Source organism: Myripristis murdjan, chromosome 14 (genome assembly GCF_902150065.1).
Source record: "Myripristis murdjan chromosome 14, fMyrMur1.1, whole genome shotgun sequence".
Lineage (NCBI taxonomy): Eukaryota > Metazoa > Chordata > Actinopteri > Holocentriformes > Holocentridae > Myripristis > Myripristis murdjan.
Window position 1 is genome coordinate 20,274,818 of NC_043993.1, and position 27,567 is coordinate 20,302,384.

The 27,567-nt window shown below is 40.4% G+C and overlaps 1 protein-coding gene across 2 annotated transcripts; it reads left to right on the plus strand.

Annotated features, from left to right (window-relative positions):
- Positions 1-704: 704 nt before the first annotated feature.
- LOC115370985 (flotillin-2a) lies at positions 705-26,347 on the plus strand. Of its 2 annotated transcripts, none has more exons than XM_030068087.1 (11): positions 705-907; positions 8,997-9,078; positions 12,024-12,114; positions 16,995-17,118; positions 18,929-19,047; positions 19,156-19,269; positions 19,400-19,519; positions 19,623-19,837; positions 21,076-21,259; positions 22,440-22,589; positions 23,625-26,347. In XM_030068087.1, the coding sequence occupies exons 1-11, from the start codon at positions 859-861 to the stop codon at positions 23,673-23,675; spliced, it is 1,299 nt and encodes a 432-aa protein (XP_029923947.1). In that variant the 5' UTR covers positions 705-858; the 3' UTR covers positions 23,676-26,347. The 2 variants fall into 2 exon arrangements, with proteins under 2 accessions (XP_029923947.1, XP_029923946.1); XM_030068086.1 differs by lacking the exon at positions 12,024-12,114 and adding an exon at positions 12,694-12,784.
- Positions 26,348-27,567: the final 1,220 nt, after the last annotated feature.

Below are 27,567 nucleotides of genomic sequence, written 5' to 3' on the forward strand. Positions count from 1 at the left end.
CACACACCCCGACCATCAAAACAAACTTGCTGAAAAGGAATGACACACAGTATGTATTCACATACTACTGTCTATAACCTTTTCCAGCTCCTTTCCATTATAATCTGCACCATGCATACTTCGGACCCCTAACATCTACACTATTTCTGATTATTTCCCACTACTAACTACATGTGCACTCCCACTACTTTCAGATACACCCCCAAGTCATTTTTTTCTGGAACTGGTCCCACATTTTGTAACCAGGAAATTAAAGTTTAGCTGACATGTCTTATTATTATTATTAAACGATGACATATCATTATTAAAATTTAAACTGAAAGGGGTTAAAATATTAAACTGAGGGTGCAATGCATGCCTCTGCGCCCCCGTTGAACTCATGGATGAACTGGGCCTACCTCAAGACAGAGGTTTTTTCGCTAGGGGACCCTGCTTACTTGCATAATAAAGAACTGCCACGCCTATCCTCTGCTGCGAAGGAGGATCAGTGGGAAGCGACGAGATTGTGATCAGATGAGTTAAGATCACCTAAAATAAGCTAAAACGTAAGGCGAGCCAACCTTCAACGTAAACGCGTGTCTATTACATAGCGCAATTTAGCAATACAAGCTAATGATTGTTCTTTTATTTTGAAACGAAAACCGGAACTTGCGTTGCTTATTATGACTAACGAGCGGCTTTCCCCACTGAAGTCTCCATTTTGAGGCGGGGGAGCGTATCAAAAGGGGTGGAGTACAGGATGCGCAATTGTTGTGAGGAAATTCGTTGAAGAAGCTGGTCAAAAAGGTGTTTTATAACTTATTTTAACTCTCACGCTTCGCGCAAGTGGTTTGGATACGTGTTTTTTCTACAGATAAGATGGGAAACTGTCACACCGTTGGACCAAACGAGGCCCTGGTCGTCTCAGGTAACGTCTCTTTTTGGACGCTGTTGTATCTCACGCCTGGCTTATCAACGTACATGTAGTAAATGCTTAGGAAAACTGGCTAAATTAATTCAAAACACCCATCTAACTTTCATTCGAGGTCAAAAATATACATTATGCGCTAGCTATCGTTTATGAGCATCTCAGTTTATTAGGTTAGGTGTAGTATTACCCTGCTACGCACCACTGCGCCTTGACCAATACCGCTACCAAGTTATCAGGTGCAGCCGTTATTTTTTAAATCTTGGGAAGAGGTTTTTTGTTTTGTTTTGTTTTGTTTAATCCCGGGAAGAATTTTCACTTTTCACCTATAAAGTAAATAAATCACAGTGTTAGCCAGAGTCCGTGTGACTCGGAGTTTTTAATTACGTTATCGTAACTTGTTTGGTTTCTCCATACAACTCTATACCTGTAGTTTGAGTCATCACTTTTGTTTAACGTTACTGCCACCTTTAGAATTATTTTTGGATCACTGTCGTGAGTGTTTTCTAGGGTTAGGCTGTGTGATAAGTGAGCAGTCAAAAGCCCTGGCAGGCCACTGAACATTATGTCTCCTCTGGTTTCAATGTGGTTTGTCATGCACTCTCACTGTAATAAGCAATGTGTCATCATCTGCTAGTGTTTGTATGCAAATGCCTTGACAGATCTTATTTATTTCCACAATATGACTCCCAAGCTGGAAACCCAGTCAGTCAGGGAATCTCAAGGTTTTTTTTTTTTTTGGTTTTTTTTTTGGGTTTTTTTTTTTATGGGAGGGTTTTTTCCTTTTTTTTTTTTTTTTTTTTTTTTTTGCACACCACATTGTTTTTATACTGTCGCCGGGAAAATCAGATCTTGGAATACATCCTCCCATTGTGTTCATTTCGACAGAGAAAATAAGGCTATGTCTCATTTTGCCTCTCCCCTCTGGGGTCGCCTCAAGGACCCACTGGTGGGCCCCAGACCACACTTTGGGAACTACTGGCTTAGGAAGTAGACCTGTATACTGCACTTTGGCACAGCGGAGAGGAAACACACCTCTGCCCCCTGTGTGAATATCATACCTCAGTTTAAATATGTGGTTGGCATTGCAACAGCAGCAAAGACTTAGGCATGCTTCTGTAACTGTATCTGTTTGGCCGCATTCCTGTTTGGCTCACATTCAATTAACACAACAGAGAAACAGCTTTGGGATTTTCCATTGTGAGGAAACTTTTAAGAGTGTCACCAGATAGAGGAAAGTAGATATCTCATGACTTTTTTTTTTTTTTTTTTTTTTTACTGCAGCCTTACTTTAGGGCTGTGAACTGTGAAGTTTTGATTTCATGTGCAATTCCAAAATGGGGAAAGTAGTGGCTTTCCGTAACGTCTGGTGGTTTGGTTTGCTGCTGAAACAGAATTTTACAGCTTCACTCACTCTTGCGAAATATAGCATACAAATTTGATAAGGTCGGTTGTCAGCACACTGAAAGTCTAAGCTCACATGACTTATCCAAATGACCGTGAGAATTCGTGGTGCTGCCTACAGGCTGACGGCTCCTCTACCAAGATATTAAATAGCAACAAGTAGCACTGTAATATGGTTTTAATTGGGGACTGCGATATTGTGACTTGATTATCTATTATCTGGTTCGACAATATCTGTTTTTATTATTTGAAACAATTTTTTATTACCTTTTATTACTACTCAACGTGTGAATTTAAGCACCTTCATGCACGAGTGTATGTATGTATGATTAAAGTACTATGTGTGCATGTGCATTGAGATGTTGCTGGCAAGTGTGTTGTGTCAGGCAGTGGCTTGGAGCCCAAGACAAAATTCCCTGCAGGACAATAAAGTATATCTTATTTTATCTTAGAACATGAAATATCAGGGCCTTTTGTGTACTTGAGTGTCAGGAGAAGAAAGTTGGTGTCAGGATTGTTACAGCTTGAGTAAACTGTCATTCATTACCATCCCTCCCCCTTCCGTGGTAACTTGAGTCAGGAATCTGAGTTATGCTGGAGTAGAGTATAGGGACCATGGCTAAAAAGGCTGGCTGCTCCAGCTACCACTGTAGGTCAGTAGACTGTCACCGCATGCTCTACTTGGCAGTGGTGTTTAGCACAAGTCATATTCATTTTTAACAGTAAAGATGCACCCCACTAAGTGATAGGTAGTGCTGCAAAAATGAATTATTGTTCAAGGTAGAGCGGGAAAAAAGGTGTCAGGTTATAAAGGTTGTTTTTTTCCCCTCTAGTATAGAAGCAGGCCTAAGTCAGTTTACGTTCTCAGAGTATGCTGTAGACAGTATAAGGAAACTGAAAGATAGTTTTGTCAGATATTGCAGGGATGTATTGGACAGGAAATATAGCAATGTAATGTCCCCTGTGACATGGGCAACAGTTGAGAGTTATATAGTAGTAGTAGTTTTTATTGCCTGGTACTGTTGGCATTTCTATTTTTTGTGCACATGGTTTTCACAGTCTACTTATAGTAACGCTAATGTTTGACATGAGATATGCTCAGTGAAGAAAGTGCATTCCATCTATAATTGGAAAAAATGCTAAACATCATAACCCACTGTTAGGCCTCATTCAGACAGGATTAGGATTGAGACAGGATCAGACAAAAACACAAGGAATCTCCTTCATTTTATTGGGTTTAGAGTGTAGAGTGTTTTGGCTGTGGCAGTGTGTGCGGCAAGATGTTCTGCAACAAAACTCAGCGGCATCCAGCAAAAAAGTTGAACCATAATCAACTTTTGCTGCAACATAGTCCAGCATCACGCTTCATTGTCCCATCACATAGCCACTGAACAGACTGAGCAGGTAGACAGTGGACAAACAGGCTGTGTAGTGACACACACCTCCATTAAAAACAAGCATGTGGTGCTGCAGTAGTGAGGGGCGATATGGACTAAAAATTTTATCACGATAATTTCTGGCATTTATTGCGATAACGATAAAAGTGACAATAAAAAATATAAAACAATTCAACTCCATCTTTTTTACTACAAATCTATCACCGCATTCAGTCTTGAGAACTCCACAAATACTGCTCAAAAATAATACTTACTGTAGTCAAATATGCTACTAAACTATACCAATTAAGTTTAAGTAGTACACCTGTATTGCAAAACTGTAGTGACTGCAATCAAACAAGTTTGAAATGTGACAACAGATTCATCATTTATTCACACTCTAATGGCACAGACAGTGACAAAATAGTGCAAACAGCAAAAGTAACCTTGTCCTTCAGGTTTTCTTAGCTTATAAAATCACAAAGGAGTGCAAATACAACCTGATAAATTAAGTATGGCATGTTGTATCTAGTGTCCATTTTATGGATCATTCGCTTGAATCCCTCCTTCTCGACAGTTTGGAGTGGCAACGCATCTTTCGCCAGGCAAAATGCCACTGCCTCCGTTAATTCTTTCCATCGTTTGCTTTGCCGGTCATACGGAATAGAATGAGCAAAAGCGTCGGCAATTTTCGTCTGAGTAGGAGTCTTCTCAAAAGTACCAGAGACTTTGGCTGTAGTCGACGCTGCTGCTGCCTCCTTGCGCATCTTCTGGCTTTCGTCATACTCCGGTTTGTGCTTGTGTTTGAGGTGGTGGAACAAATTGGTGGTGTTACCATCCTTTGTAATCACCGCTTTTTTGCAAACTTTGCATATGACAGATGTTTGCTCCACGTCAGACTTACTGTAGCCAAACCAGTTCCAGATAATCGAGCTGGAGCCTCGTTTAGCAACGAGCTCTTTGCTATCAGCCCCGCCTTCCGCCATGCTTGTTATTGTGCTACACGTGTGAGCTGCCGGCTGCCAGCGGCGAGTGCGTTGCGCACGTAATTACGTCATCAACAGGAGTTTATCGTTATTATCGCGAGATGACATATTCTTACCGTGGGGAATTTTTTTGACGATATATCGCAAACGATAACATATCGCCCATCCCTATGCTGCAGTGCCCGATCCTGTGTCAGCGTGGCCTTATTTCCATATGCAAAAACTGATTCCTTTTTTTTGCATTTGAGATTTGACAAGGTGACCTTACACAATTAATAATTTTGCCAGGGCAAAATGAAATATCATGATATCGTTAACCACATACCTTATTGTGACAGTATTGTCAGGATGACTACAGGTGCTTTCACAAAGTATTTACACACAAGAGATTTTCAATAAACAATTATTAGTAAAGTGGTTATGATGACCAAGCAGGTAGGTAAATAACAGAACAGCTGCAACAGTCTCATGAGTAAATGAAATTGCTGTAATGCAGCCTTTAAAACTAAGGAAATACAGCATTCGTGCCTTATCACGATGTCACAATGTCCAAAATCTGAGATGATATGTAGTCACATACGATGATATCAGTATCATGTTGATATGTCACCCAGCCCAGTACAGAGTGGCAGTACATTGGGTAACTGCCTCACATAAAAAGGTCTTTGCCCAAACTGTGATGTACACACAGTTTAAGTTTGTAATTAACCATTATATATACAGTTAGTGCTAGGTGGTATGACCAAAAATGTATATCACGGTATTTTTCAAAATTATATCGGTTTCACGGTATATCACGGTATTTTCTTTTTTCATGCACAACTGGGTGTTAACCACATTTTCTAATGATTTAGAGAAGAATTACTGCAGTAAATTGACTTAGAATGACCTATTTTACTGTCATGAGAAATGAATACTGGACATTAATGTCCAGACAACTGGACATTAATGTCCAAGTTGTCCACCCTAGTATTAATACAGGTTTACATGGCAACACAAAATGATGCAAAGAGGTGGCACTCATGATTCTAATGAAGTGAAGGAATCAGAATGCATGACAGTTGTAGTCAAACTACAGAACCTTTTAATTATGCAAATTTAAGGCCACTTACATTAATATGCAGACTGATTTGACTGATTTAACAATATGTTAAAATATTATTATTATTTTAAAAATGTAAATTACTTATCAAACAGACCTAACAATTCAGCTACCAATGAATGAGCAGTAGTATGCATGTGATAACGCAGATTGAAAAATAATCCGAAGTGATACCTCTTCTCTGAATAGACAAGCTAAGCCAGTGTGCTGCTGTTAGCCAGTGAAAATAGAGCAGAGTGGTAACTCTTCGCTTTGTTACACAATCTATGTCAGTGCGCTGCTGTAGCCTGGAAGTTTTTTTGCTTTTGCCAGACGGATTTTTTGAAGCCGAAGAACTTCCAAACAGCCGACACAGCTCCTCTTTTTGGTAAAAGTTCTTCAGCTTCATTTTCTGAGTCCCCACTGCTTAGTGAGTGCAACTGCAAAAACAGTTCCCCTCCAACGATGTCCCGCGGCGCTACGTCCCGCGTGCTGTTCCAAACATTATGTGCGCTACACACATACACACACACCGGTATTGGGGTATCTGAAAAATTCATATCATAAAAAAAAAATAACACCAGTATGAACCGGTATACCGCCCAGCACTATACAGTTGTGTTCCCCAATAGGAAGTAGTTGAACTGTAAGCTGGAGAGCATTTATCCAGTCACAGTATATTTACAGGTTTTCTCTCGGACTTGGGCGAAAAAAAATTCAATTGAACAGTAAACAAACTAAAATAGTACTCTGTAGAATAGAAGTGTAATGATGGAAGTAGTCTATTGGCAATCAGCATCCCAAGCAGTGTTTTCCCAAGCAGCACTAGTGCCATGAATGCACCATATGGACTGATTAGTCAGCTACCTAGACTATTTAATTTTCTGTCAAAATGCTGCCATACCTATGCAGCAGGTGTGGCCTCCTGCTGCCGCTGTGGCTTCCTGCCACTGCTGGGGCTTCCCGCTCCTCTCCAAAACTGTAACTGCATGTGGGGCAATGCAAGACCGCTTAGGTCCACTAGACTCCTTTGTGCTACCTCTGTGATTTGTGCTGTTTGATTGCTGCCAGTTGTCTGGTCTGGTTGATTTCAGACAGAAAAATAAATGACAGAGCAAAATATGTAACGATAGATGTTTTTCTACCATCATTCAATATATATCATTATAGCACACAGCCCTACTCAGAGGCATATGATCCCAGTGGATCAGACAGTTTGGAACCAGTTCTCAACTGGAACTGGTTATTGGTTCCCATCCCTAAGCTTGATCATGTTTTGGCCGCCATCTCATACAGCTTGATCAGAGAGCAGTAAAAAAAAGCTTAGGGAAAAGCTGATTCATTTTTAAAAATAATTTCTTGATTGTAATGTCTCCTTAGAAAAATATAGTTCAAGATGTCATGCCTTATATGAGGATATTAGGTTGTTATTCGTCAGTAAAGATAGTAAACCCCTTGCTCTGTCAGCTAAAGGGGAACAGCTGGGAATGTCACACCTCAGACTCCAGATAAAACTGCTGCACTACTGCCAGAGAACAGGACAGAACATATATATATATATATATATATACACACACACATTGTTATGAATTGTTTGGTTAAGTACTAGAGTTTTGTTTTCCCCCACAAGAATCACCCTGCTCGTTAGGAGAAAGTGGGTGCACCTGTGATGTCCACTCCCAGCTGACGGTCTTTGATTAATCAGCAGGGCTGGGAGGTTATATAAGGAGCAGTTGCTGCTCAGTTCAGTTTTGGGTTGTGAGTGTGAGAGTCAACACCATCAGTTGGCTTGCTTGGTATTTTGAAAGGGTAGCCCATGCTTTTATGTGGGGGGTTTTGTGTTTTGCCTTCTCCAGGTCCACTGACTTACACTCTTTTCTTTTACTGGGTTGTATTTTTATGAAATACAAAGACTAAGATGAAAAAGGGCGAGACACTTTACTATATATGGAATTAAAGATTAACAGCTGTGGTGACTCATTAATTTGGGCAAGGGAAAATAACCATCACCATATTCACCGTAAACGCATTAGGCCTACATCTTATAAAGAAATATTACTCTATGACCCAACTTCACACTACTTGTCAAACAGGGATTGGAGTAGAACCGACCAGGGTTTGAAGGACTTGTGACAGGAATTTTACCTTTTTAAGTGGATTTGTCATGTCCTCATTATTATTAGCAAGGAATTTGGCACAAATGGGATGTTGGGCTCTACATTTATAGAATCTGTATTAGAATTGTATGAATACTACCATATTAAATGATTCAGTTTGGGTTCAATAAATCAGTGAAGTCAAATTTTGTTTCTGCAAAATACTCTTGCAGATGTCTCATCATTTCTGGATATAGAAATGATTTCAGAACAATCTAAGATGGTGGGTGTCGAAATTAACTTCTGTGTCATTTGCCATTTAATGATAAGATGAATGGCTTGGCCACCACAACCCAGTGGATTAGAACGTATGTGAGACTCATCACAAATTTTTGTTTATTTGCACCAAATGGTCATTATACTTCATGAGTGTAATGGTATTTTACTTAGACCAACAATAGGTTGATTTTCATTTTTGTAAGATTTTGTATTTGATAACTGAACTCCCAGTAATCGTCTGAATGGCTGTAATATGTTGATGTAGTTTTGTTGTTGCCAGGCTAACATCCACTAAGGTGCCAAAATAACAGGACAGCTCTCTCTGAATAACACTTATTAAGATTAAAAGCTAAAATATAATGACCATTGCATCAGATATGCATTTATTTGTCACAATACCAACATTTTCATGAACTTTTTACCAAATCTCTTAAGCTGCACATTCATACAGTTCGGGTTTTTGCTTCCAAATGGCTATTTCTGCAGTGTTTGAGACTCAGGAAAAAACATTCATTGTGGGGGCTGTGGTTGGAAGATGCATCAATGAGTGTATTTTTTTTTTTTACAACTTTATCAACATCACCTGATCATAAGCTTCACAAATTGCTTGATTTTTCTCAACAGCCCCACAAATTTTTTACCTTACATCATACACAGATAGAGGGGCTTATGTGAGTTTAAAAACAAATGTATGACAGTGGCTACACACAGGATATTTTATCACTTGGAATTAATTCCTTTCAATTATTAATGTGATATTTGGCTCCATGTAAAGTCTGCAGATAGAGTGATTTATTGGAGTTTTTTGTGGTGTTGTGACCTTAAATGATTGATTGTGGTGTCTGTCTTGTCTCTGTTGTTGCTCAGGCGGCTGCTGTGGCTCGGATGAAAAGACGTATGTGGTGGGAGGCTGGTCCTGGGCCTGGTGGCTCATCTCCGACATCCAGAGGTAAGACTTGCCAGCCTCAGCTCCTAGGCTGCATCAGAGAAAGCTTTAATTTTATTTAATAATTTTGATTTTAACTAGGTTTTATGTTCTCTGTCAGTCAGGACAAGTCTATTTGTATCACACCTTTCAAAACACAAGGCATTTCAAAGTGCTTTACATGAGATTTAAAAAGACACAAAAAACAAGCTTTAGAAGACACTTTAATAGAATGGAAAAAGAATGCAATAAATTAGATGAAATAAGAAAAAAAGTTAATTGTAGTAGCATTGAAATGTCTTAACTATGTTTTTCCAAAAACTGGACTTACCCAGGGTAAGGAATTTTCATCAGGATAATACCAATGATGCTTTTCTCTTTCCTACATTTCTGTGTAGGAAATGTATCATTCAGTGAATACCAAACCTCTTATTTATAGTTACATGAAATTCAGGCAAACATTGTAACATATCAACACTAAAGGCTAATGTTTACCAAATGTGTAAACATAGCGGTTCACCACTCTCAGCTGTCGAGCACAGCTCTAAAGAGCCGCCTTCCCGGACAACACTGGAAAGATAAACAGATGAGATGTAAAAAAAAAAAAAAATTGTTAACCTCAGAGTTTATTGAGCTCTACTGCTGGTGGCTATTGACACTAACAGTGACACTAAAGCATAATTCACATACAGAAACCATTTGTCAAGTCTGATTTAATCAAGAGAAAAAACCTGGCGTTAAATCACTGACACTGAATGGAAGACTAACTTTGTAGTGACTGGCACTGCCTGACCTTCAACCCATTCTAATGTTCACTGCTATACAGACTTTAAAATGTGCCCACATGTCCTATATGTCCCCTGTAAAATCACACAGGGTTGTAGAACTGGATTCAAAGTCTCCATTTACTCTCATTTACCGTCACTGAAGCAGCTCCAGGATTTTGTCTCTTAATGAAATTGACTTTGACATTTTGGCTAAATGTTCACAAATAGAGCCATAACTGCCCAAAATCACAGGAAATCCTGTGAGTTAAATCTTAAAGTCAGTTTTCACCTAAAAGCCCTGTCTGCTGCTTTTGAAAAGCATTTAAAAATGACAAAGTCTGCTATTAAAAATGCTAACATAATCTTAGGATAATTTTCAGTTAGGAACCTGTGACAATTTTCCTTATTTCTAAACCACACTATTATTACTGATGTGTTTTTTTGCGTGTGTATGCCTGCCTTTTGTCTGTTTGTTTCTTCTTTGCTATCCTGCTTTGCCTTGTCTGGTGTCACCCTGTCTCAGCCCTCATGTGTCTCTCTTTCTCTCTTGTTGCCCAATTCCTGTGAAGTGTGGGTCCTTTTTTTTTTTTTTTACTCGGGAGTTTAATTTTAGACTTCAACAGCAAGGCTCAAGTCAAGAGATGAGCTTTAACAGGAATCCAGCTCTCTTTTTATTTTGGATTCTGGTCATGTGCACATGTTCCACATTTCTAAAGGCCTCTTGGATGATGATGAGGATAGGAGAAAGGCCCTCGCTCCTCTCCAGGGCAGTGATCACTTCAGCTAAAAGCCCCGTGTGCATCAGCCAGTATCTGGAGAGCGTAATAAAGCAGGGCAGGCAGGACAGTCTGAAGGGGCCGAGCTGTAGCTTCCCGCTTGTGATGCAGTAATCATGTTAATGTCCAACCCTGACTCATTGATCTGATCCTTCTGGGAGAGGAGGGAGGGGCGGAGCTCTGAGTGATGTTGCACTCAGCCGCCTGTGACTCTGACTCCAAGCCTGCCTGCGATTTCAGTGAAGACAAGCTGGTATTTATTACCAGAACTGCTCTAGCTGCTTCTCAGCTTTGAAAAGCAATATCATGCAGTGAAACAAGGCAACCACTGATTTCAAATGGCTATTTTTAGGGCCCAGTGAAATTTACTGTATTTTTTCCTGAATTCCATTTTTTCCATTTTTATTTTTTGTGGATTTAGGTTATATGCATTATTATTGATTTTTAAAGCAGGAAATTCTGCATGTCGACGATGATCATTAAAACATTAGCATAATCGGGTTTTGAGTTTTTTGTTTGTTTGTTGTTGTTTTAATTAATTTTAATTAAAATTATTTGAGCAGAGTAACCTACAAATAAAAGTCCATGAGTTACAGTTCAGGAACTATACTAAGGTAAAAATAACTTATACCTATAAATGAAACTGCAATTTGCAAAATAAATCATAATCAAGTCTAGTTGCTAAGTAGAGCTTACTCATGTTTGGCAGTTTATTAAATTTTTGAGGGGCATTTTGCATTTGACATGGCCATCTTCAAGTGTCTAGACAGAATTATCGAAATACAGTAGCTGTTGCCCTGCTGTTTGTGCTGTGTTTCTATACTTTTTAGACACTGTTGGCTTATCATTTGCTGGTTGTTTAGACAGGTTTCAAATCTGTGTTTGAAGCGTGTTTTTGTGAGCTGCACGGGGTGGCACAAAAAGCACAACCGGATTTCTGTCAAGGAGAGAGATGGATGGGTTTTGGACAAACTTAATCTGTATCCAGATTATTATTATGACTTGACTTGATGTTCAGGTTTGAATTTGAATTGATTTTGTCCCTTTTCGTGTTAATATTTGAAATTCGGCAGGGCCCTCCATGCAGATGTAGTCTTACATTGTGATAGACATAACCTTAGATTGGGCCAAAAATGCTGTGAGGGCTGACTGACCCTTCACCTGTGGCTTTTGCTCTTTGTCACAGTTTGTTTGATCATTAACAGAGACAACAGTGGCTGTGTTTGCAGTTGTGATCAAGACAGTAGTTTTGTTTTACCAGCAGCACACTGATGATGGGTACAGCTGAAACCAGTAAAACCAGAGGTCGCTCTGTATCTCTTACCCCTCCCTCTCCCCTCCTCCTCTTGACCTTGGTTACTGACATTCCTAACAGCTGTTGTCCAACTCACTGTTTTGCCTCTGCTACTCCCGCCTGCCTGCGTAGAATGTCTCTGGAGGTTATGACCATCCTCTGTCGCTGTGAGAATATCGAAACTTCGGAGGGTGTTCCCTTGGATGTGACAGGGGTGGCTCAGGTAATGCACTGTAAAAGACAAAAAAAGACAAAAAGAAAAAAAAAAAGAAAGAAAAGGAAAACCAGACAGTGGTGCTCAAGACCAAAGGACGACACAGCAAAATGGTTTAACTAACAAGCTAACATTGTCTGTCTCTGCTTTTTTCCCCCCTTTTCATGTCCGTTTTCTCTCTCTGCAGTGGAAGGGAGAGAGTCAGCTGTCTTTAACTTGGGCTTCATCACACAGCTAACCTCTGAGTCACTCCTTTTACCTTTGGCAACGGGGTCGCCAAATGAATGCTACAGAAAGGGCTGAATGTCAAATTTGTTGAAAGTAATGCAAAATACAAATTGAATTACTTCAGTAAAGCTGTATTTCAAATTATTAAGTTGCCTAGAAGCTCATACAAACACTTGACAACACACTCTGTAAAGCATCTCATTCTGCTCTGTTGCCAGTGAACTGGAGTCCTTGGGTGAATGTTGTTTCCATTTTGTACCTTTTTTTGTTTGTTTTTTCTTGTGTTCTAGCCCCTCTCCTCATTCGCTTTCCCTCCGAACATGCCAATTTTTATTTTATATTTTTCCACATTCTTCACAGGATAACCCTTGAGATTATGACCCTGCAGCCCAAATGTGATGATGTAGAGACAGCGGAGGGTGTAGCTATTACTGTCACTGGGGTGGCTCAGGTAACTCACCACACTTTTCTGGGAATGCCTCTCTCAACTCAAGGCCAGTTCAGACTCCACAAACCTCCCCTCCTCCTCCTCCTCCTCCCGCCTCTACCCTCCTCCATAACCCCATGGGATCATGGTGCCCCAAACACATATGAGGATTGATTATTCTCCACAGCCTTATTTTACAGGCAATGTAGGAATTGGGGTGAACTTGTTTTGGTGAAGATATGTGCTATTTTAAAAATAATTTGGTGGTTTGTGCATGGCCTCACCCTCTAATACCAAAGGAGGTATATCATGCAGAAAGCTCAAGTTGGGATATATAGCCATTTTAGACTGAGGCAGGTGTGTACACGTACATCTGCTGAATCAGAATAATTCACCCTCATATCACAGCAGAGAAGGTCCAGTCAGACTTCTTTCTGCTTCAGTGTGGAGGGGCAACAAAGGAATAAAGCCTGATGTGCGTCTCCATGTTTTATTTCTCTATTTTTTTTCCCCAAAATCTGTGTTTGTTGCTTTATCCTGTCAAGTGCCAGTTAATTGTGATGAACATTGGCTGTTAAAGGGAAAATCCACCCTAAAACACAACATGCATTTGCCGTTCCTGTGACAGCTGAATCTTGCTCCAGTCCATTTGGGCACCTTTCAAAATGATTGCTGGCTGATGGAAGTCATTGCAACTACACATATAAGCCAGTGGTATACAAAATCCTCAGGACCCACGGCACTGCAGGTTTTCTGTCCTGCCATGTGGTTAATTGTAATTAATTGCGTTCATCTGGCATCACAGGTGTAAATCATTCCCTGATTTGATGGGTAAAATGAAAACCAGCAGCGCTCTGGTTCCTGGGGCTAGAAATACAGACCACTGGTATGAGCCATTTAAGGTCTTCGATTGCAATATAGTGTCACATGTAAAATGGTTTCGTTTCCGTAAAGAAAATGTAAGGTAGTGGCCATGTACAATTGACCATGAGTGGTTAAGTAGTGAGATGGCAGACTGGGAACAATCCCCTGTGTCAGCAAACATCCTCCATGCTGGAGTATCTTCGAGCAAGACATTAATAGTGTGCTAGGTGGACCTTGTAAACTTGTGAAGTTGGAAATTTCCACTTTCACCACCAGAAGTTTGCATTCTAATGGCCGACAAAGTCAGAAATCCTAGTGATTAACCTAGGCAAGTTCCATGATACCTGAGTTTACAAGTTGTGACGCATCACATGTGGACAACATGAAATGTACCAGATCAGTGGTAAATAATGTCTATATAACTTGCCTATAACTGGCCCTTTTCAGTTTTGATAATACATGTAAATCATTGCACCGGTGACCAGTCCCACCTGCAGGCAAGCAACAGTGATCTAAATAATTTACTCCTGGCATTCATAGTGTACACCTTTCAATGGACGATATCATTTTTCAAGCTCCTTGACACGGGTGCAAACATCTGGTAAATACAAGTAGGTCATGTGACATTTTTCCAGCTTTACGAATTGACAAGGCCTGCCTGACTACAGCATTAACCCTCACCAGCTGTAGGTGATCTGACCTCCCTGTATCACACTATTATCAGCAAAAATTGCTGTTCTGATATACAGTATCTGTCAGGTCATACCATCAAGTACCAGTGAATCTGCTCCCTGCCATTCGCTTGGTCTCCAAGTGGTTTAACAGTCTAGTGCTTCTTTTATTTATATCTTTTTTCTGTGGCCATTACCAAGATGGTAATAACAAGTGGATTTTGTGGTGGATTTTCACTTAAATGAGAACTTTGCCCCCCTGTCTTTGTAACACTATACACTAGCATTTTCAGCATTCAGTTTTCCATGTGGCATCCTGCTATTATTCTGTCTATCTCAATCTATTATGCTATTATTTTGCTTTGTCTTTCCCAGAACATTTTTTTGTCAGCTGAAGCAAGATAGTATATTATCAGTTCCCATTTTTGAGGTTTCATGGCCATGCCTGTGTTCCTCCTCTTCTGTGTTGTCCAACATGCATGCTGACAATGAGCCCACTGTGTGGAGCTTAACAACCCCCGCTCCACCTCTCTCACAGTTTATTTCCCACAGACTCATTATGTCACTACCTGATTGGTCTAACCAAAGCCAGAGGCATTGTGGAAGGTCCCATGGCAACAGGAGCTGGGTGTCCTTTTAAATTACAAAGACACATAGTTTTAACTCGCAGGGCACCGCCTTTTGAATTCAGTGAGACGAAGACAAGACTAGATTTTTTTTTTCACAGTGCCAATCAGATATTAACAACACTCTCTTACATTTGGCCACATGGCTGTCAGCTGAATGAGTGTGTTTGTCACCTGACAGCCAACTGGTTAGTTGACAGTAAAGGCACATGATGATTAATAGGTTTGATAAATCCATTACCATTCAAAAACATCATGTCCTTGAAGGAAAAGTACGAGTCAAGGAAATGGTTCAGAAAGTTAGAAAACCATTTTTTTCTGTCACATTTCCTGTGCTTGTGTTTGTCTTTCTATAAGCAGCTCTGTAGCATGTAGGGGCTGTTGGTTTCAGGGGTGAGGGAGGAAGGGTGGTGGGATAGAGGGTGGGTGGGGAGATGTAGGTTATAGGCGAAGGATTACCATTGCACGCAAGTCTTCATTCCAGGCTCGGCCATGGCACGGCTCCCCCTGCTGCCTGTGTGAGGCATCCTGTTGTATGGTTGTGTGTGGCTTGCAGCCTTTTTCTGTTTTTTAGTCATCGGTACCTTGGATCTACTGCCATCTTCCCGATATTATGCTGCTATCATTCCCGGTATGAGTGCATGTCTCTAAAGAAGCCATGTCCAGACCTTTCGCCTAAGGACCCAGCTCACTGTCTCTTTCTTTTCAGCTTCCGTGGAGTACATGACTCAGAGCCTTTCTTTCTCCACAATGTTTTTGATTTTGTAACTGTACAATGACTTCCTCAGTGCATTTACGTTGTGAACCAGGTCATTGCCATTGTTTTTTTTTTTTGTTTTGTTTTGTTTTGTTTTTGTTTGTTTGGTTTTTTTTTTTTTTTTTTACACAATATCCATGATGACTACTGGTGTTTATTTATTTTTCTCTTCATTTTATGCACTGTGTGTGTGTTACTTAACTTTTTTATGTTTGAAATATCCTTTTTTTTGTCTAAGAGGAACATAGATTTCTAAATTATGTCTGACACTGCAGTACCATGAATCCACTTTAAATTTTTGTCCTCCAGTTTTTGTCATCTACTCTAATTTGGAACAGCTGCAGTTTAATTATTATAGAAGTGAGCTTACAGCTGGAAAACTGCCAGTTTGACTCCTCAGATATGCCTGGAAGAATCTCAGCAGGAGAAGGAAAAATACTTGCATTTGAATATCAGCAAGTTCTAGAATTGGATTTCTAGTTATATGTGTTTTATTTGTCTTTGTTGTCTTTTCATACATTAAGAATAAATGTAGAGGGTTTGGCATTTGCATCATCCAGAAGGCACTTCCTGTCAGTAATGGCCAGTATTTTTTTTTCTAACGCGGCTTTACCCAGGCAAGGTGACTGTGTACAAGACTAAGATTTAATGGTTAGCTCCCAGTTGTGGATTTATGTAATTCTCCCTGTACAGCAACAGCTCCTGCAGGCTATTGCCATAAATCATGTTTTAGTCCTCTTGCCTGTCTTAAATGAGTGTTAAAACAGCCCAGCACAGTGCATGGTAGTGATATTCTTTCTTTCTTTCTTTCTTTCTTTCTTTCTTTTTTTTTTTTTTTTGCCAAATCAGTAGTTGGAAATGATACAATGGCACCAGAGAAAAAAATCCATGTTTATTTCATCATACATGTACAGCATATAATGGCAATATACCAGTATGATTTTACTACTCATTTATGCATTAAAACCTGTCTTGTAAAGAGTTCTCATCTCGAGACATACATTGCACCGATGCATTCCAACAGCATATTTAAGATTTTTCTGATGTTTAATACATGTCTTTTAAAATAAATAATTGCTCTGTACTGCAATTACAGCTGTTCTTCATAAATCAATGATGGGGTAATATGGCTTTTTAAGATGGCATAAAAATGTTTGTGTTTCATTATCAGAATTTAAAATGTAATTGTTGGGTGATACCACCAAAGTTAGTATGTGCCTTGTGTTCACACCCTTGTGTCCCTGTATTTGTGCTTGTGTTGTTCTGTGCCTGTGGATGTGTGCTCAGCTCACACCCTGTGTCTACGTTGGCTCCAGGTGAAGGTGATGACAGATGATGAGCTGCTGGGTTATGCCTGTGAACAGTTCCTGGGGAAGTCTGTCATGGAGATCAAGAGTGTCATTCTGCAGACCCTCGAGGGTCACCTTCGCTCCATCCTTGGTGAGGAGTCTCCTGATGCTTCAGGATCACCACAAAACCCTTTGTTTTTTCAAGCATTTTTGATGATTATTTTTATGGTAAGGAGGTGGAAAGAGAGAGTCGCAATCAGGGTTTTCCCTAGCCAATTTTAGGTCTTATGCGGAGGGGGGTTCCGGACCCCTGCACGAGACAAATCAAGAAGCTGTGAAGTGTTTAACAAACTGCACATTGATAAAAGGCAGTTACTGGGAAACAGAGATATTGATTAACCGATTTATTTGGGCATTAGATTAACATTTTATAATTTAATTATTTTCAATTATTTTCTCAAATGTCTCCACACACAAACATAAATGGAAAGATCTAAGATACTGACAAAATAGGTACAAACACAAACAGTACCAGGAAATAAAATAAAGTACAGAAATTAATACAAAAAGGCTGGACAATAAATGATTATCAAATCAAAATCACAACTTCTGTCAACTCCGCGGGGGGGCTGGGTGCTTGTGTGTGAAAAGCGAAGCCAACAGCAAGTGGTACAAAGGAGAGATGGGAAGGCTGCCCGCGCACGGCATAGCAGCATAAAAACTAACACAATAATTACACAAATACGTCTCTGATTAAAGTTAGGGGATTTAGTCACTTGGGGGAGTTTTGAAAGTCGCTAAGTTGTCATTGTATCAGCAAGTGGAACGAGGGAGAGATGGGCGGCCAGCGCACGGCATATCGGCACAAAAACAAACACAACAAACGTTACATGAATAAGTTTCTGACTAACGTTAGGTTATTAAGTCACTTGGGGGTAGTTTGGAAAGTCACTGTGTTGCCATTGTATCACTGGTATTTGCGAGTGCTTGTGTTTTTCGCGCTAAGCGATTCATACACTCCTCCACCGCCTAGCCTAAAAGGGATGTGTTGCGGCTGAAAGCCATCCTCTCAGCGTTCACGCAGAAACTATTCGCTGCAGTGATTGGTTAATTCCGTTGACAGTATTTCATGACGTATGGCCCAGTACCCGCCTAACTCCCTCCGGACAATCCAAGTTAGCATCAACAACAGATTCCCAAAGGAGCCGCTGATTGAATATGTCGATGTGCGTTTTTCCCCCTTTCCTTGATCATTTGATCTAGGCGGTCGGTGAAAACGTCTAGGCGGTGCGCCTAAGAAATTATAAGGCAGGGAAAACCCTGGTCACAATAATAATTTCTTTGAATCTGTGATGGAGGAGAGCACACAGAGGAAGTGGTCAGAGTAATGTGATTTTTGGTGTAAAGGGTGAATAGCAGTGGGGAGCTGACACATCGTTGTGAAGCACCATAGCTACTTGTGACCAGGGGAAAGTAGGTGTTGTTGACCCTAACCAGCTGGTGCTGGTTAAGGTCTGTTGTTGTTTACTATGTATAATTTTAAGGCTTTACAAGAACAGCTAAGGAACAACATGCATACCAAAAGCAGGGTGTGACAGACACACCTACAGCACAAATGTATTCACAGTTGTGCACAGCAAAATTTTGTTGTACTTCCTGGATCAGCTTGCTACAAGTCAGGCTGATCCAGAAGAACAACAAATTTTGAGTGTCTGTAGTTGGTGCTTTTTTGTTCTTCAGCCTCTGTTCAGTCTAAATCAGCAAACACCTGAGTAGCAAAACAGCCAACATGTATTTACAGGAATTCATCACAGATTATTTGTTTTTATGACTTTGCTTTTTCTGCATATTTTGACAGTCTAATATCACCAAGACGCATTTTGAGTGAATGTGTATTTTAAATTAAGGACAGTGACCTTAGAAATACAGCCGAATGCTGAAGACACTGTTCTTTATTTCAGGTACGCTTACCGTGGAGCAGATCTACCAGGACAGAGATAAGTTTGCCAGCCTGGTGCGGGAGGTGGCAGCACCTGATGTTGGCCGCATGGGCATCGAGATCCTCAGCTTCACTATCAAGGTGAGAGACATGAGAACACTTAGTTAACTTCAATGGCACATCAGCCTCTTGAAAATGCGGTTTCATTGTCTGTGTATCATTTTTTGCATGTCTTTCCTGTTCTGATAGGATGTGTATGATAAAGTGGAGTACCTGAGCTCACTGGGGAAAACGCAGACAGCTGCAGTGCAGAGGGATGCAGACATCGGAGTGGCAGAGGCAGAGAGAGATGCAGGGATCAGGGTAAGAGGACCACCAAGAGGGAATCGTCATTGTGAACAAGGGCACATGGAAAGCCAACACTGCTTAATCGTTTCAGAAGGAGCAAACTATTGAACTCTTCCTCACCGTCCTCTGCTCATTGCTTTTTTAGGAAGCAGAGTGTAAGAAGGAGATGATGGATGTCAAGTTCCAAGCCGACACAAAGATGGCTGACTCTAAACGAGAGCTGGAGATGCAGAAAGCTGCTTTCAACCAGGAAGTAAACACAAAGGTATCAGCTCAACTTTTTTTAGATTCAACACAACATCAGCGATGAAACATGTAATCAAAGCATATTTTACTAAAGAACCAGTGCTTTTTCCATTGTGCTCCAGAAAGCAGAAGCTCAGCTGGCATACGAGCTGCAGGCAGCCAAGGAGCAGCAGAAGATCCGTCTAGAGGAGATCGAGATTGAGGTGGTGCAGAGGAAGAAGCAGATCACCATTGAGGAGAAGGAGATTGACCGAACTGACAAAGAGCTCATAGCCACTGTCAAGAGGCCTGCTGAGGCTGAGGCATACAAGATGCAGCAGCTGGCAGAGGGACAGAAGTGAGTGGATCCTACAGAGATTGCTTACCTTCTGTCAAAGCAGACTGCAAAAATCTGTCTTAACAAGTCACCGAGTCTGACTCAAAACTTGCAAAAAAAAAAAAAAAAAAAAAATGCCAGTGGCGTGACATATTACTTATTTCCAATGCAAATGAACTTCAAGATTTTTTATGAATCAAGTGAGATCTTGATGCTGTTGGAGCAATCCACCCCAAGTTATTGCCACTTGTCTCTACAGAATTCCCAAAGCAATTGAAACTGCATTGAAAACAAAGTGAAATTATCTCATCCCATTGGCAGATTCTTGTCATTTGTTTGAAGGAAACAAGGTTTTAAGATCTTATAGTAGATGAAATGACTTAGATGACTTAATGCACATTTTTGTAGTGCAATACCATACATGATGACTGCTAATTTAATTAAATATCGAATATCCTTGTTTTAGGACACCACTGCACTTATATAAGTGTTTTCTTCTATTCAGACAAAATCAAGAGAATGAGCTGTTCATACCTGCTTGACAGTTTCGACTGTGTCTCCAGTCTTCCTCAGAAGGGTCATCCGACGTATTGCTGACGTGTCATTTATCAGCTGATCGGCCCGACAGACCTGTCAGAGTCTGGCGGGCCGGCAACACCCCCCTCTCCCTAGGTGGTCTTTGGAGCACGGAATCCCAGGTGTGCAAGAGGGTGTATGCCCCCTCGTCCCAGTTGATGGTGCCGCCCGCCTGCTTCCTGATCTCTATAGCCTCTATAGGCTATAGAGATCAGGGGGACGAGGCCGGCCCGACAGACTCTGACAGGTCTGTCGGGCCGATCAGCTGGTAAATGACACGTCAGCAATACGTCGGATGACGCTTCGTAGGAAGACTGGAGACACAGTCAAAACTGTCAAGCTGGTATGAACAGCTCATTCTCTTGATTTTGTCTGAATAGAAGAAAACACTTATATCGCAATAGAAGACAAATGAACCTAATCAGTTGGACCACTGCACTTAACCAACTTGGCTACATTATCATCTGTATTATCAAAGTTCTTACAAATACGTGGCCGCTCCCATTCATTCTTGCTCTTTTGTTTGTCTAGATCTTTACAGTCTGCAGGGCTGAAAACATTTAATGTACTGTATGTAAAGATGTAATTTAAAAAATGGTCAAACTCAAGTGCAACCTGTTATTTGTAAGAGGTAAAAACTGAATCAAACTCAATCTTTTAATGGTTCTCTAACCCTCCACTAGGATCAAGAAGGTATTGACAGCACAGGCAGAAGCTGAGAAGATCCGCTGTATTGGTGAGGCGGAGGCCGGTTCCATTGAGGCAGTGGGCAAGGCCGAGGCCGAGAAGATGAGGCTGAAAGCTGAGGCCTACCAGCAGTACGGGGACGCTGCCAAGACGGCCTTGGTCCTCGAGGCTCTGCCGAAGGTTTGTGATGCACTGCTGCACGAAAGGCCTACAGTGACTTGGGAGTTTTGTAGCTGGCCAAAGTGTTTGACATAGAGGATTGGTACCAAAATCTCTCTGTGGATATTTAGAATACGTAAGTTAAAGGTAATGTGTATTTCCTGGCTCAGTGCTGACCTGTATTGTCTAGCGAATGAATAATAACATTTCAGAATAGACACATGCCTTGGTCATTCAGGTTACACTAAATTAATTTCCCTCTTGAGTGCCATAGACTTTCTCGACATTTGTAAACTAGCAGGATCCCCAAACTGAAGAGAACCATAGGGATACCTTTTTATACCTGCCTAGCACTCCATGCAGACAGTTTTTTAACTTAATACATTTTATGTATTTTAATCACCGCTTGAATGCGCCTTACAAATCTCCCATCAAACTGTCGATGTCGATGTCCCTACATGTTCATCATTTAGACAAATGCGCCAGCTGTTCTGTTGCATTTGTTGGAACAACAAAACCAGTTAGTCAAAAAAGTCTCAACTCTAAAGCTATGCAGAAACAAAGACAGATTTTGGATCAGACCATGGCCTGATGTTCTCTCTGTTAACTTTGTGGAAGTGTCAACCATAACAAAGACTAACATTGAACACAGAAACAAAATGTGGAATCAGAAAATGTGCAGGAAATATTTCTGTCCAGGTTAGCTTTACCTGCATTATATTTGTAGTTGGTTAGCAAGAAGGCTAACTCATCAAGATAGAATAACCAAGTGTAATCAAAGCCTGTGACACTCAAAGTATTTCAGGAAGAGAGATCTTCTGCCGCTGTATGTAGTCACAAATAATGCTTTTTTTTTTTTTTTTTAAGGCATGTGTCATTAAAATTAACCAAACATTCAGCCTTGTAGCTGGTGGAAGTTCTCATTTTCTCTCTGTTGGGATAGTGCCAGTCTCCTGTGATTAATGTTCTGTATACTGCAGCATGAGCATGAACACCGGACAGAGTTATCTAACTGAGACAGAGAAGATTTTGGTGCCAGTCCTGCTGTCAGATATTGGAGAAGGTGGCCAATGAATCAAAATACCAAAAAGTCAGAGTAGTGTAACAATGGAATGTGTTACGTCAGTGTAAGATCATGCCATCCACTGACTGTATGTCTTCTCACTCAAATTCAAACCAAATGCTCACTGTCTGTTAACAGATTGCCGGCAAGGTGGCTGCTCCCCTGGGCAAGACCAATGAGATCATCATCCTGAGTGGAGAGAACAGCCGTGTGACCGGAGAAGTGAACCGCCTATTAGCTGAGCTCCCCGTGTCTGTACAGGCCCTCACTGGGGTGGATCTCACCAAGGTGAGAGTGGCACGGTGCTCCGCTGTAGTTAATCTATATGTTGTGACCTCACTTGTGAATCCATATTTTTTGGTCATTTTTATTCTTGTGCATCAGGATCAAGTGTGCACTGTTAGGCAGTTAGAAAGATCAGCTAACAGTGTTTAGGATGCCATCTGACATCATGTTTTTAAACCTCCTAGATTAGTGTAACCCCATACCACTATGTGGCACACAGACCAGCCACTAACATCAAGGAACTTGTCTGCAACAACCTATTCATCTTTCCTCATGGTGACAGACACCAATGTTGCCAGTCCCAGCATTCATTTAGCTTCTTGGCAGCTAACACCTGACATTATTTTACCCTTTTTCCAAAATCTCATCTTAAGTAAGTCCAAGTTCAAGTTGGAAAATTACTTTGTGAAAAAAATTGTTTTATTTCATCCACTTAAGTATGATTGATAGAAAGTTTTAGACTCAGCGGAAGTAAAACATTGCTACAAATAATAACTAGAAGGGACTTTCAACAATACTCGCAACACAGCAGCAATCGCAGTGGTTTATGATTTGTGTGTGTGTGTGTGTGTGTGTGTCTTCCCTTTTTTTCCAGTTTGATTTTCCCCACAAAACAGTATGTGAATGCAAAGCTTTTTAGCTGCTGATTTGGAAGTCCCAGATGTCAGACTTTGACTCCAGCCCTTGAACACAGCATAAACGATACAGCTAAAATCATCTGATGGCAGAAATCACAGAAATGGGTTCAACACCAAAATCGAATCAACTTAGGGTCAAGGGTCATCAGTCGTTCACTTTTTGAAATATCTTGCTGACAAACTCAACAAATGTGTAAAAATATGTCCAGTGTTCAGTCGTGGATTACCATATGAACTAATGGGAGAATGCTGAAAACTAAAGTGTGGAAAATGTTGGAAAATATGTGACAGAAAAGGCAGGTAGCTGTCATTTCTTAGTGCACAGCTGAAGCTGAATTTCCATGACTCTGTTGTCCCATTAAAAGCAGTTAACCCACTCTCTTCTGGTTTGCTCCCACAGATTCCTTTGCTTCAGAAGATGAGCAGTCCGCAGTGCCAAACGGCCATATGATGCGGTGGGCCAGAGGCTCGTCACTCTGGAGCCCCCTGTTCTGCATCTGCCTCAAGCATGGAAACAGTTTCTACTCTCTAACCCATCATGCTTCTGTATTATGCACTCTTTATATCAACTGCCTTCAACCAGATACACTTGACACCAATCAACAGGTTTTTATATTTTTAAGAGGTGCCTTTAGTTCTTGTTGAAATAGACACAGCCCCTTTTCACACAGTTTGCCCGGGGCTAAATGCTAGATTTCAGCTTGCAGTCCTACCAATTGTCCAGATAATTAGTCAGAGTTGGCCTTCTTTGAATGTGCCAGAGTAAATCATAATTTATAGCAGAGAAACAAACACACCTCAGTCTTCTTAACCAGGTGCTTGATAGAATCCAAAATGATCAGTTAGTAGAAACTGAGACTATGTATTGTAGCCTACTCTTTTCCCAAATTGTATAAATTCATAAACACCTTCAAAGTGATGATGTGAGCACGCCGCTCTTCGTCAGGCATGGTGTGTTTCCCCTTCAGGTGTTAATGAATTTATTATTCACTTTGGGGACAGGGCACAGCCTGCCAGCTTTTTCTTCTTCATTAGTTGGTAGTGCTAACAGCCCAGTTTGCAAAGCAGATGTTAAAAAAGTACGGTGTGGAAATTTTCTCTTTAGTTTTTCGTAGAGTAGCCTTTCTTACACGATGGCAGGACTTATCTTTAACCCCACAGAGAAATAGATGGAAACCTTAGCTTGAACCACTGTTAGACTGCAGGTTCACAGGATATTCACTGAATGTGGTTGTAAATTTTACAGTATGATACAATGTTAGTGATATCCGAATCACTGCTTGAGTAACTGACGTTATTTTGAGGTGTATTGTAGTATTGCATGTTTTCTCAGTGTGATGTGCAGTGCCTGTTCATCACTCAAGTGCCCGAGCTTTAGGACAGTGGTGTGGCTTTTCTTTTTCATTTATATCAGAGTGAATCACCTAAGTAGAGAGCGATGTTAAACTGTTGTCCTCGTTAACACCTGCTAGTACTAACAACAGTCACTTTCCTCATGATAATGTACACATGTACACTTAGCAAACACATAACACAAAGCCATACACTGTAAAGATTCGCCTTAATAGAGACCCAGAACTTCTGCCAGGTTTACTGAACCATTTTGGATTACCTCAATCAACAGATCATAGACATACAGGGTCTGAGCTTTAATTCATTTTGTTACTCCTCTTTTCCGTCTGCTGAGGTGAACTGTTGTATCTTCCTTTGCCTCAGATGAGGTGTTGACACTTTTTCAGACGTTGTTGCTTGAGATTCATCAAGCCAGTTTGAGGCGCTCACCTTTACAGTTGATTTCCTGTAAATAGTTCACAATTAGCTTTTTGCTGCTGTCTCCTCGATTCAAAGGTTTGTAGCCACATAAATCTGAACTTCTTGAATGTCATACAGTCACCTTTTTTATTTTGCCTGGTTCACTTTGTGTTTTGTCTCACAGAAAGACATTGATGCAGTGTACCTTCATTGGATAAATAATCTTTACCAACCTTTCAGAATCTGTGAGCTTAGATATTCTGTTTTTTTTTTTTTTTGCTAATGATCCACATGGAGTTATCTTAGTTATGCCTTTGCAATATTTTTTAAATATAAACGTGAAGCTAGTCTTTTATGTGTTCTGATGGAAAGTAACCCCTCTTATTTCTGTTGTTGAGGAGTATGGCAATCTCTTTGCTATATTTTCACTGTTACCATGTTATTAAACATGTCTCTGTGGCTATTATTAGAAGTATCTAATCTGAATTTCTTGTCTGTAATTAGACATTCAAACCTGAAAAAGATCACCTGATTCATGTACAGTTTGATTTTTCCTTTGTTCTGCAAAATGACTACCGTTTCCAAACTGTGATGATTTCACTAAGTATCTAAACAAAATTGTTAACAAGTACCTTTTCCATTTTATAAAGTTCCTATATTGTATTTGATGATGCAGATATTGTTTTAGTGAATAGTGCCTTCGTTATATGGTTGAATAACAGAGTAGGTGACTCATACTTCCACGTCTGTTTGGGACTCTGTTAATGATGGTACTGGTGATATATTCTGTCATGTATTCGGATCAAAGACACTGATCATTTCAGCCTGTAGAATATGTGAACTCAGTAGTCAGCACATTGCTTAATTTGTACAATTTCCTTTTTGTTACTTTCGTTTTACAGTTGTATTCTTACGGTGTTGAATTGCAAATGTGGGAACACACAATTCAGTATTTAGGAGATGTTATATATAAATGTGGTAGCAGCATTTTTTAAGACCTTTGAGCCTCTGAGTATTTCATTCATTATTATGGTTACTTTTTTGAGCCTATAAATACAACATAATCATTTGGATTGTCCTGTTAAGAGTAGAGGCAGCTTTCTGATACTCCCAAGTGGCATTTGAGAATAGTGTTGTTTAAAACTAAATAATTGTAGACCTATGCCTTAACTCATCTAAAATTGAAACATATAAATCTATCGTTCATCCTGTGTAATCTCAATAAATACGATGCAAATTTGTCTCGTCTTGTCATGTTACATTGGGCACTGGAAAACTAATACAGCATGGCTTTTTTAGCACGTATTCATGTGACATTCAAATAATCAATGTGTCGTGTGCTGCCCTAACAATAAATGTTGTACCACCTTGTATAGGCCTCACTGTGTTCTCTTACTGAAAATTAAATTACATTTGACTGGGCAGCTTTCACTGACCCTCCCCCGGGACACATACATGCAGAGAAAGATAAGAAAATGTCTTACAACACACATGCAAAATTTCATTTGTATTTGTAAACTGTTCCAGTTGATCTCAGTGACATTCATCCATATGACTAAAGGAGGAATAGTAGTGAGGAAAGACTGAGTATCTTCACACACCAGCAGGACAGTCAGTTGATAACTCAGACCCTTATTATCAGACCCCAACCATGTAATCCATACTCTCATGGAACATCATAGATTAGCCCTGGCAGGGAGGTACCACAATGCAAAAATGTCTCCCCAGAAATGGCTCTCGAGAGGTCTACACATGAACAAATCCTGACCTCCCCGATTACATTTTCAACCTGACCAGAATACTTGAGATAGCGGAATACATGAATAAACCAGATGTAGTTAGTCAAAGAATAAGTTGAAAATATACCTTCAACCTGTTTTCCATTACATTTTTTATAATTTCCCCTCCAAAATGACAAGTTTGAAGCAAAAGCAGCAGGCATGGCGTTGCTGTCCAAATGCTTGGGAGATCATTGTGGTAGGGGTTGGTGCCTTTTGGCCATTATCGATCGTGGAGAGACTATGCTGTGAGTCTGATCCTGCCTCACCTGCTGAGACCCTCTGACACCGATGTTACAGCTCATGGCTCTGAAAATGCTTCTGTCTTTGTGCTGTGTGAGCGGCTGACCCTTCTGGCAGCAGAACAAAGCTGCAGGCCCGCCAAGTAGGAGATGAGAGGCTTTGGGTCAGCAGGAGCAGATGTGTCCTCTCTGGCCTGTGACCTGCTGCATGGGCCTCCGCTGAGCTGGACATGCTCTTAATCTGAGCTCACGCGTCTGGATGGTGGTGAGAGAAACGCAAAAGAATACAGGACTGCATACCTGGATAAGAAAAAAAAAAATCTTGTACCTCTTGTGCTGTCTGGACACAAGGGACATCTGTTTGGTACTCTAGTAGTAGCTCAGTGGGAATGACTCAGTTATACAATAAGGACGTATTAAATGTTAGATATATCAATTCCTTTGTTTATCACTGGAAAATATATTAATTTTCAAATATCACCACTGGAAAGCTATCATTCAGTCTTTTATCTATGACTTGTTTTGACTCTATTTCTTAGATCTGTGCTGAAAAAAATAAAACCTGGAAAAA

What these genes read in the sequence shown, in the direction of transcription:
- LOC115370985 (XM_030068087.1), top strand. Translation starts at nt 859, where the DNA reads ATGGGAAACTGTCACACCGTTGGACCAAACGAGGCCCTGGTCGTCTCA. An exon ending in ATGTGACAGGGGTGGCTCAG is followed by an intron (nt 12,115 to 16,994) that starts GTAATGCACTGT and finishes CGTTGGCTCCAG; the next exon opens with GTGAAGGTGATGACAGATGA. An exon ending in TCCTCGAGGCTCTGCCGAAG is followed by an intron (nt 21,260 to 22,439) that starts GTTTGTGATGCA and finishes GTCTGTTAACAG; the next exon opens with ATTGCCGGCAAGGTGGCTGC.